General features: G+C 62.3%; 1 protein-coding gene and 1 long non-coding RNA gene across 2 annotated transcripts in view; one reads left to right on the top strand and one right to left on the bottom strand.

The window, feature by feature from the left end:
• Nucleotides 1-3,367: 3,367 nt before the first annotated feature.
• On the bottom strand, nt 3,368-9,370 carry LOC145716880 (uncharacterized). The gene is made up of 3 exons (XR_014139838.1): nt 9,251-9,370; nt 8,812-9,204; nt 3,368-3,501 (listed from the first exon to the last, which is right to left on the bottom strand). It is a non-coding gene; the product is annotated as an uncharacterized LOC145716880 (long non-coding RNA).
• Nucleotides 9,371-9,405: 35 nt separating this feature from the next.
• GALNT9 (polypeptide N-acetylgalactosaminyltransferase 9) overlaps nt 9,406-11,197 on the top strand; it is a 32,924-nt gene continuing 31,132 nt past the window's right edge. The window contains exon 1 of the mRNA XM_081802456.1: nt 9,406-9,539. Coding sequence (XP_081658582.1) covers nt 9,481-9,539 — 59 coding nt within the window. The 5' untranslated portion in view covers nt 9,406-9,480. The remainder of the gene's footprint in view (nt 9,540-11,197) is intronic.

Below are 11,197 nucleotides of genomic sequence, written 5' to 3'. Positions count from 1 at the left end.
CCTTACGGGCACCTGTCACTGGAGTTGGGGCTGCCCCGAAGGCCAGCATGTTTTTCACCTTGAGATCCGGGACATAGGTACACCTGCAAAGTCCCTGTTTCCCAAGGTCACCTTCGCGGGCTCTCTTGTGGAGGAGGGCGACACCTTTCAACCCACAGCCAAGGGAGGGCTCTTCAAAGTGGAGGCCCTCGAACACACCACTAGCCCAGCGGATACTCTTATCTGCAGGAGAACAGAAGGAAAGGCGGGGGACAGAGTCCCCACTGCGGGGCCGGGCCGTCAGGGTCCCCCGCCTTCCCGGCGACCAGCTGCCGGTCCTCGGCTGAGGTCCTCGCGAAGCCCCCTCCCGACTCCCAGACTCAAGAAGTGACGTAATCCACGGGGAGGCCAATCAGAGTGCCCCGTCTCCTCGGGCCATCGTGATTGGTCCACGGCAGGGCGCGCCGTCCAATCAGAGCCAAGGAGATGCACCCTGCTTTCCCACCTGTGCTGGGAACTGGATTGCCCTCCCCAGAGCATCGCCCAGCCCGAGGAAGGTGTGGAGCGAGAAAAGGCCCTGGGTCCTGCCGACATCTTGAGCCCCCGGCCCAGTGGGCCCGAAGGCACACACCCCTGAACTTCTCACTGAGGCCGGCCCGTGAGTCCCCTGCACCACTCACATTGTTCCTGCCTGATGGACCTGCAGAGCAGAGAATGGAGAGTATATCCGGACGGTTCTATTGCCCTGCTTTCCCGGGAGCCTGTGCTCTCCCCAGAGTGGCCGGCAGCTTGGGAGCTCTGTGTCTGAGTCAGGAACCAGCAGGGGCCTGAGCTTGCACAAAGAGCATTTTCCATCCGGTGAAGGCAGCGTGTCTCTATGGTGAGTGGCTGCCATGACCCCTAGGGTGAAGCGCAGGTGGCCTGGCAGGAACATCTACATCACGTGGAAGGTCATGAGAACAGGCACCTCGCACGGGCCACCCGTGTCCAGCTGCTGCCTCCTCCAATGCCACACCATAATAAATCCTGGGGACTCATGGCCAGAGCTGCAGGGGGGAGGCCAGCCGCGTGTGTGTCTGCATTGTGGAGGGTGGAAAGGGGCTGAGTGTCCACTGAGGCAGGGGCACGCTGCCCTCCACAGCCTGCCATGCCCCCACAGCCCGCCTCACCAGCACAGCCTATTTCTCTTCATGCCCAGTGCACCCCACCTGCTGGTTCTTTGTCCCCTCGTCCTCCACATGGCTGGTTCCTCTGTTCTTTGGGTCTGCTACAGGCTGAACTGTGTCCCCCCAGGTTCATACATGGGAGCCCTGACCCCCACACCTCAGGATGTGACTGTGTGGGGAGACAGGGCCTTACAGAGGTGACAGGTGGAGTGGGGTCCCCCGGGTGGGCCTGCCCCCTACGACTGAGTCCCCGTGGAGAGCAGAGCAGGGTGCAGACATGCACAGGGCACGACCACTGAGGACACGGTGGGAAAGTGGGAAGACAGTGTCTGCACACCGAGGGGAGACCTTGGGAGGAGCCGGCCCTGCTGCCCTTGGATCTGGACTCCCCACCTCCAGACTGAGGAGCGCACTTGTGTGGCTTAGACCATCCCGTCCGTGGTGTTTGCTCTGCAGCCGAGCTGAGCAGGGCAGGGCTAAACTCACTGCCAGGTTGCTCACGGCTCCTCCCTGCCTACCTGATCTAGAGATGGCCCCAGGGTCCCCACCCATGGCCCTATTTTGTCCCTGCCTCCACCCCTTCCTCTGTGAAATCATGCTGCCATGTCCACTGTTCTTGTCTGGGCACCACCGTGAGGCCAGAGACACTAGCACACAGCCCCCAACACACTGTGGGCTAGGAGGGGCTCACTGGCGCTGTCCGCATGCTAGGGCAGCACCTGGCCCTGGGCGTGGCGGATGGCTGGGGTTCAAAGCCTGTCTGCACTCACTCTGTAGGAGGGAAGTTGGCCCTTTGGAGCAGGGCTGTGTGTGAGTGTGAGTGTGAGCATGTGTGTGATTGTGAGAGCGTGAGTGTGAGCATGTGTGAGAGCGTGAGTGTGAGCATGTGTGTGAGTGCGAGCATGTGTGTGATTGGGTGTGAGAGCGTGAGTGAGCATGTGTGAGTGTGAATGAGCATGTGTGTGATTGTGTGGGTGTGAGCATGAGTGTGAGCATTGTGTGATTGGGTGTATGTGTGTGAGTGAGCATGAGCATGCGAGTGTGTGAGCATGTGTGTGAGTGTGAGTGACCATGTGTGTGAGTGTGAGCATGTGTGTGATTCTGTGGGTGTGAGCGTGAGTGTGAGCATTGTGAGAGTGTGAGTATGAGCATGTGGGTGTGAGAGTGTAAACGTGAGCATGCGTGTGAGTGTGTAAGCATGTGTGAGTGTATGTGTGTGATTCTGTGGGTGAGAGAGGATGAGTGAGAGTGAGTGTGAGCATGTGTGAGTGTGAGCATGTGTGTGAGAGTGCATGGGTGTGAGTGTGTGGGTGTGAGAGTGTGTGTGTCTAGCCAAGGCCAGTGGCCTCTGCCATCTTAAGGAAAGATTTGGTGTGTTTACGTTTATTGTGGCAGCAAACCTTCGTGGACTCCTCCAGGTGTATCTTCGTATTTCCTTTACTTTTCTTTCCTCTTTTTTCCATCACCTTATTTTTGACTGTTTGCTAAGTTCCTGTTCATCTCCCTTTGCCCCCTGATGAATTTATTCCATCACGTTATTACACCAACAGCCCGTTGCCTTCTGCGGGCTCCTTAACAAACATGCATCATTTAATTACATTGAAGAACCGGACATCCCTTGCCCCTCGCTCAGCCCCCATGCCCAGCCCCTACGCCCATCCTCCGCAACGAGACCCCTGGGAGAACCGCACATCCCCCCCCGTGTGCCCCTCAGTCCTTAGGTTTAGCCGAGGCTGTTACCTTCAGCCCCGATGATGAGGCCATCCCTGCAGACTTCACGTCCACTGCAACAGCCTTCAGCTGATGTTGGCCCGGCCCCCCTGCAGCCCATTGCCCACTACCCGGGCAACACCTGGGATACAGGGCTCACTGTAGATGCTGCCCCACAGCCCCCCACTGCACGTGCACTGCAGATGGAACCAGGTGTTGACGGCGCTGGGCTCAGGGCTGGGCTCAGGGCTGGGCCCTACCCACCACCCACCACCCACCACCAGGCCATAGCCTGACATGACCGCCATTCCCTGACTTTCAGCGAGGACGCAGCGAGCTGAGGCTCGGAGCACACGAGCCCATGGCTTCTGACGGATGCAATCACTGAGTCTGGGCGTTCCTCCCACGGCCTTGTTGCTGCTCTTCCGCTGGTTGTAAGATTTAGAACCAGCTGAGCGGGCACGCCCCACACTGACCGCTGACCGCCAACCGTGTCTCCTGCAGGTGCCGACAGGTAACCCATGCCGCCGACCTGCCCCAGATCTCCGTGGTCTTCATCTTTGTCAATGAGGCCCTCTCCGTCATCCTGCGCTCCGTGCACAGCGTGGTCAACCGCACGCCCTCGCGGCTCCTCAAGGAGGTCATCCTGGTGGACGACAACAGTGACAGTGGTAGGTGGGGGGCAGTGAGGCACCCCCACAGCGCAAGCATGCTGGAGCTGGGGGCCGGAGGCTGGAGTCGGTGGGCCAGGCCGCACACCCGGGAGGTTCCAGGCCAGAGTCCTCCCCGCCTCTCGCGGCTCTGGGGACTGTTGGCGTCCTTTGTGCTCGGCTGGGGTTGCATCCCTCCCCCTGTATGTCTCGTCTTGTACGGACACCTGTTGTTGGACTAGGCCCACCCTAAATCCAGGGGGATTTCATCTCAAGATCCTTAACCGGTTACATCCACAAAGACCCTACTTTGAAATAGGTCCCATTCTGAGGCTGTGGCTGGACTTGAATTTGGGGGCTCAATTCATCCCCTACAGATGTCACCCAGAAAAGCCCAGGCAGGCTGAGTTCCCCTATCTGCTGATCATACCTCTTGCTTCTTGCCAGTGACAGGGGTGGGGGCTCCAGTGAGGGTCCGCTGCGGGGGAGCTGGGCTGGCACTCACAGCGGGGACCCTGGGCACATCCCACACCCACCAGGCATGGAGGGCTCACAGCCCCTGCCAGGGGTCCAGAGGTGCCTGGGCACCAGCCGAGCCAGGAGCCTGAACCCACCGTGGGCGGCCCCCAGACTGGGGTCCCGTGGGCTCATCATCCTGGCCTCTCCTCCGCACCTCAGGAGGGAGGGAAGTGGAGGAAATTTGGGGGATACCTCCGGAGCCCTCCAAGGGCGGGATGTGCCACGTCCAACCTAGGGTCGGTCTGGATGTCTACGCTGCAGGGCCCGAGCTGACCCTATGAAAGGAGCGAGGGTTGGGTGGCCACCTTCTCTGGAAAGGGCAGGATGGGGCTGGAGGCTGTTACTGGGAAGGACCAGTGGCCGTCCCTGGGTCCCGGGGACAGGTGGCTTCCGCTGGCAGGTTGCAGGGGGACGCCCTGCCCAGCCACCTGGAGAGACCCCACTGCCTCTCTTCTCTGCCGGCTCTGATCTGCTGTAGATGCGCCTGTTTGGGTGCACATTCGGTCTGTGGTGCGTCCTCAAGTCCCTCCTGGTTTTTCACCTGTGCCTTCACTGAGTTTTTAGTGATTTATGGAGCTGAAATTCTCATAACATAAAATTAGCCATTTAAAACATCAGTGCTCAGTTCAAGGGCATGAAGCACACACACTATTGTGCAGCCGTCCCCACTGTCCGTCTGCAGAACTTTCCATCTTCCCAACCTGGAGGTCTGTCCCCACTAAATGCTCCCCCAGCCCCTGGCACCCTCACCCTGCCCACTGTCTTATGAAGGTGGCGTCTGTCGGGGCTTCAGAGAAGTGGGATCACACCGCATCTGTCCTCAGTTGTAGGGTGTCACGGCTGAATGCCCCACGGCGTGGACCGACCACATGTGCTCGCTGTGCATCCATGTGTGGACTTCCTTCTTCACAGGGAAGGAACTCGGTCCCGGGGTCTCCTGTCTTCGTGACACGCGTGTCTGTCCACTCAGTCCCATTTGTCTGGTTTTGTCTGTCATCCCCCCGACTGGAGGGCCAGCCTCACGGGGCGGGGTCTTGTCGCGGTCTCCCCAGCCCCTTGAAGCATGTCCGGCTGCAGGTGCCCTTCAATGGCTGCATGTGTCCAAAGCGTCCGCTCAGCTCCCAGGCCACCTCAAACCCGGCTGTCCCCTGGGGGCCCGGTCTGCCATCCCGAGTACTGATCCAACCCCGAGGGCCTGGAGCCAGGCGCCAGTCTCTCACACAGTCCTGGCGACAGCCCGCACCCCGTGCATGCTTCCAGCATCCCACCTGAAGGCGAGGAGGTGGGCACGCCTCGCCCTCCCCCGCCCGCACCATGCTGGCAAGTGGGACGTCCCGCCGTGACCCGTGCCCTTACCTACACCTTACCATGCAGGTGCCCTTCAGTGGCTGTGGAGTACCGGCCCAGGGCACACAGCGCCCCAGCCTGCCCACACCAACCTGGGGCGACCTCAGGGCCCTTTCGGGGTGCAGGCGTGCTGAGGCATCTCTGTGTCCCCTGCAGTGGAGCTCAAAGCCAGCCTGGATCAGTACGTCAACAGGCGGTACCCGGGCCTGGTGAAGATCGTCCGCAACAACCGCAGGGAAGGCTTGATCCGGGCGCGGCTGCAGGGCTGGAAAGTGGCCACGGCCCCCGTGGTCGGCTTCTTCGACGCCCACGTGGAGTTCGGCACGGGCTGGTGAGAGTGGGGCGCGGGGGGCGGAGCTGGGGGTGGGGCTGGCTTCGGGGACTCCCTGCAGGGGCCAGCAAAAGATGAGCCTGGGGCCCGGGGCATCCGAGTCCAGCCTGGGGCTTCTCACGCCCAGCTCCTGGGCCGGAAGCCGCTCGGGAGGCGCAGACCGCAGGATGTTATGTGTCCAGCAGGTCACAGCACAGAGCGAGCATGTGCGCATGGCCTCCGACCAGGGCACACACACAGCTGTGGGGCACTTGCCACGTGCACGTGCCGCCCGCGGGGTCCCGATCCGCTGCTCGCAGCCCAAGCCCCCAGCACCAGTTGGAAGCAGTTTCTTGTCCTGGGGGCCCTCTCGTCCACCGTGCAGGGGCAAAGTGGACCTGTAACGAGACGCCTGCAGGGGGACGTGGCCAGGGAGTGGCGGGGATACACGGTGACTCAGGAGCGGGTGTGCAGGATGACCTAGCGTTGTGACCCCGCACCCAGCACCCCAGCAGGAAGGCGGGGGCTCCAGCCCTGGGCTCATGCTTGCCCTGCAGGCCGATGCTCCGTGTGGCCTCCGGGCCAGCAGCCCCTATGGGCTGCAGGAAGTGCAGGTCTGCGTGGCCTAGGGTCTGCAGCGTGGGGCCCCGGGGTCCTGGCGCGTGCCAAGGATAGAGCCTGGGCCCCTGGAAGCTTCCTCCAGCTCTAAAGCAGCCTTAAGAATGGTGTCAGTTGCCCAGCACGTTATCGCCAGTCAAGGGGGAAGCCGGGTCCCCGGGGAGTGTCGGACCCAGGGCTGGTCCTGGCGCCTCTGTCCAGACCCCGTCGTCCAGACGCAGAGGGTGCGCTGATATCCTCAGAGCCCGTGTCCAAGGACACCTTGACGAATAGCAGGACATGCTTCCGAGTGTTCTGGAAAGCGCCGGCTGTTCCCTTAACTTCTCTGATGGCTGCACATGGGGGTGCCCTGTGCAGATGAGCAAGGGATATATCGTGGGCGGGGGAGGGGGGGGCAGCGATCCTGCGGCAACGCTGTAGGTAAGGGAACGGGTCACGGCAGGACGTCCCACTTGCCAGCATGGTGCGGGCGGGGGAGGGCGAGGCGCGCCCATCTCCTCGCCTTCAGGTGGGATGCTGGAAGCGTGCACGGGGTGCGGGCTGTTGCCAGGACTGTGTGAGAGACTGGCGCCTGGCTCCAGGCCCTCGGGGTTGGATCAGTACTCAGGATGGCAGACCGGGCCCCCAGGGGACAGCCGGGTTTGAGGTGGCCTGGGAGCTGAGTGGACGCTTTGGACACATGCGTGTGCCTGGGAGCGGCCTGTGGGCAGAAGGAGGGTTGACCTCGTGTATCAGCGTCCCGGGGCTCTGACCACACAACCCGGGTGGCTCTAAACAACAGAAACTACTTTCTCGTTTCTGGGGCCCGAAGTCCACTGAGGGGACACTGGTGTCAGTCGAGCCACACCCCCCCAGGCGCCCGGGGTGTCCTTCCTTGTCTCCTCCAGCCTCCAGGGTCTGCGGCATCCCTGGGCTGTGGCCACAGCCCTGCCGCCTCTGTCCTCCCCCGGCTTCTCCACCGAGTGCCCGTGACTCTCCTCTTCTGTTTCTTGGTGTGTTGTGTGGGGGGTCCTCATCGTTGGCCTTAGGGCCAGCCACGTAATCCAGGTCAAAGCTGCAGTGGGTGGGTCTTCAGGGGCCGCAGCGCCCACCTGTGTTGCCGCAGGGAGAAGTCGGCTCACGGTGGCGGCTTGCCCCATTTCAGTAGAAACTAAAACTCACGATTTTTGTATCAAATCTCCCAACGCATATTTTTAAACGCTGCGAAGCCTAACGTAAGACATTCCCTGGGATACCAGCCGCGGGAAACGAGGGGTCGGCGGTGGCGGCTCCGACTGAGGACTGGTGGCCTGGCGGGGTCCTGAGTCTGCGCGGTCCCTGTGCATGGTTCCCGCGTCCCCAGCTGGTCCGCGAGGGTCTGGCGCCCCGGGGTCTCCAAGGTCGTGGTTTCCCTCCAGCTACCACTGGCTCCAGCAGGGGCTCGGCGTCTCCTAGTGGAGCCTTCTCCTTCCCCTCTCCTGGAGGGTCTCAGCCGCCCCAGCGCCACGCGCTTGTCACGAGGGTCGGTTCTGTCCCCGCACGCTTGGCAGAGATGCGAGTTTCTTCTGCTCGGCTTCCCCTCCTGGCCCCCGTCTCTCTCCGCTCTGCCACCCTCGTGAGACAGCCCTTCTTCTCGAGAACCACAGTGTGCATCACCTTGTATCCTTCCTTACGGATCACTGCCTGCCCCCACCAGGGTCGCTCCACGGGGCTGTGTAGGCTGCGCACTGCACAACCGCACTTGCTGGTGGTTCCTCCCTCGGGCATTTGGAAGCCGTCTGGGAGAGGCGCGAGTCTGTCCCTCCAAATGCAATTTTAAACGAGTGTAACTTTCATTTTCACGACCCAAAACCCAGTTATCCATCTGCAAATAGCCCTCCCCTCCCAGAGCGGCCCCCACAGGGATGCTGCCTCATTAGCAGATGTGGCATTTACAGAGGGCTCTCCATCTCTGGGCGCTTTGCGAACAGTAATTAATTAATCCTCCTCCTCGCAAAGCTGAAAAGCAGGTAAATACCAGGCTGTCGCTCAGCAGGATGGGGAAGAGGATGGGCCACGAGGCAGATGTCGCCAGGTGGGACCAGAGGACCCGCCCCCGGGGCTCCCCCCCCTCCCCGCGGCTCCCGGCCCCTCTGCGGCTCTGGTCACCCGGGCAGCGGGCAGCCCATGGCCACAGCTGAACTCCAGCTCAGAGGCTGGGCTTGTGGTCGGGTCTCGTCCTTGCGGGGGATGGGGCACGTCCAAGGGCGAAGCCGCACCTGCTTCCCCGTGGACTCGCCGCACAGTCTGCAACTCACGCTGCTGTCCAGAGAGGTCACCCGAGAGCCCGCGTCCTCGGGTCCCTCTGCTCGCTGGCTTCACCATGTCCGCTGCCCCCACTTCTCCATTCCAGGCTCACATCCCAGGGCCTCAGCGCTGGCCGCGCCCTCCCCATCCCCCTGACACCCACCGGCCCCCCACCTCCTCCTGCTCGTTGCCCAGGGCAACCTACACTGATGCCCTGTTTAAAACTGCAACCCCAAGTCAGCCTTACCTTGCTCTCTTTCCCGCAGGATACCGGTCACCTTCTAACATACCTTCCCTTATACGTTAATGGCTGCCCGCCCACCCTCTCAGGGCCACTGCGTACTGCTGTGTAGGTTGCACACTGCACAACAGTACCCAGTAGCCTCTCTCGTCCTTCCAACAGACCATAAGCTCTCTGAGGCATGGATTTTCTTTTTAAGTCTATGGAAGTATTCCAGTTTGTTAGACCAGGGCGTGGCACATAATCGGTCCTCAAATTAGTGCCTGTACGGGAGTGTACCTTCCACAGGAGCAGGAAAGGAGGGGCAGGGAGTGGGATCCGGAGCCGGAAGGGGAGGGCGAGGCCCCGGGCGGCGCAGGTCTGCGGCCAGACACGCCCTGGGCTCCCGGGGCCAACGCCCTGGCCCCGCGGCAGGCTGGCAGTCTCGCTGGCCTCCCGACGTCACCCTGCCTGTGGGCGGCGGGCCCCTCCTGGGGGCGCAGGCTGCGGGGTCCCCGCGCCCCTGCCCTTCCTCACGGGCGTGCGCCTCCCCGCAGGGCTGAGCCCGTGCTCTCGCGGATCCAGGAGGACCGCCGTCGCATCGTGCTGCCGGCCATCGACAACATCAAGTACGACACGTTTGAGTTGCAGCAATACGCTAGCGCGGCCCACGGCTACAACTGGGGCCTCTGGTGCATGTACATCATCCCGCCCCAGGACTGGCTGGACCGCGGGGACGAGGCGGCGCCCATCCGGTGAGCACGCCGGCGGGGCCCTGGGGGGCAGGCCCGGGCGGCGGGGGAGGGGGTGCGCCCGCTGCGGGGGCGGGGCTTGGGGCCGGCCGGCGTGTGGCGGGACTGCTGACCAGTGGGGGGCGGACAGCAGGGGGTGCACGCGCAGGGAGGAGGAGCCAGGGAAAGCGGCCGCCGCGTGGGCCGCGGGACCGAGAGCCCAGCAGAGACCCCACAGCTGTCCTCAAACGCGCGTATTTAAATCGGTTCCTAAACATGAAAACAGATTTTTACATGTTAAAAATACACAGATCCCGCACCTTTTGGGAGGTGGGAAGGCCCACACTCTCACAAGGCAGCCATCGCCCGAATTGAGAAGGGGCTGCGTCTAAACAGGCGTGGGCCTCCAGCGGCTGCAGTCACCACCGCTCCCCGTCGCCCCCAGATCCTCTGCCACCTGCCGATCCCTGTCCATCATCAGCTCCGGTCTGCAACCCCGGCCCCGTCTGCGGAGCCCTGGGAATCCGGGCTTCCTAACTAGGTCCTGGGGGTGCAGCCACGAGCCTGTGGGACTGGCTGACCCCCGGGGGCCCCCCACAGGGGCTTGAGATTTCAGGGGCTGGGAGCCGCCTGCCCCCCACTCTGTTCAAACTGGCATGTCCCTGCCAAAATACTGCTGAAACTGCTCACTGTGCCCAGGAGCCACGGGAGCTGTGTCTCAGTGTGCCTTTGAAAGCTCTCTCCCCGCAGAGGGCCTTGTGGGGGCTTCCAAGCACCAGCCCTGCGGGCAAAGAGCAGCGGGGACATCCAGCCCGAAGGCAGCAGACACTGGGGAGCAATAGCCCGGCCCGAGCCCTGCACCCCGCTGATTTTAAGGAGAACCACTGTCAGCACAGAGGGCTGCTCTGAGCAGTAAGACCGGGAGTCCCCAGAAGCCAGGGCAGCAACCCCCTCGGGCTGGCGCTGTCCCGGTGGCCACGTCCTCAGAGACAGGCCCCGATGCTCCCGAGAGCCGCAGGGAGCACGAGCTGGGGCTCTGGGGCCTTTGCCGTCGAAACGGGGCACAGAGCCACCCGTGTCCAGAGCGGACCAGCAGGTCCCCGGCTCGCTCGGAGTAGCAGCTTGAAAGGTATTGTTCTTCATTCAGGATGCACTCAATAATCCCTCATTAGGAGCAAAGGCAAAACAAGGGCCTAGTGGTTCCCGTTTTAGGAGTCAGTGAAGTCAGAGACCCCAAGGGGAAGCACCTGAAATTTTTGGTATCCTCTGGATGCCTCGAGCTGCATGGGAAGGAGGATTTTCTGGCCCAACTCTGTCTTGTCTCAAACTTTGCTCATCACTAGCACCAGCTGAGAGCTTTTGAAAACCCTGATGCCAAAACTCCAAATAAAACACAGGTGAAGCCTTTAAACAGAGTCAACACCGAAGGAGATGGGTAGGGCCGGCACATCATGGAGATGCCCACCGGCCTCTGCCAGGAGGGAAATGCGCACGTGACCGCCAGCAGGTGCCCAGGCCCATTGGGAGGGCCGCGCCGGGCGCTGCTGAGGACGTGGGCAGTCGGAGCTCCCACACGAGCCCGGAGGCAGAACTGGCAAAACTGCTTTGGGAGACTGTTTGGCGGTTTCTCCTCACGGGGCAACCACGTCCCGCTGGGCACGCCGTCCCCGTGGCCGTGGGCC

The sequence above is a fragment of the Leptonychotes weddellii genome, chromosome 13 (assembly GCF_054177405.1).
Source record: "Leptonychotes weddellii isolate Sample4059 chromosome 13, ASM5417740v2, whole genome shotgun sequence".
Lineage (NCBI taxonomy): Eukaryota > Metazoa > Chordata > Mammalia > Carnivora > Phocidae > Leptonychotes > Leptonychotes weddellii.
The sequence above is the reverse complement of the archived record's forward strand: the minus strand, read 5'-3'. Positions and strand labels throughout refer to the sequence as shown.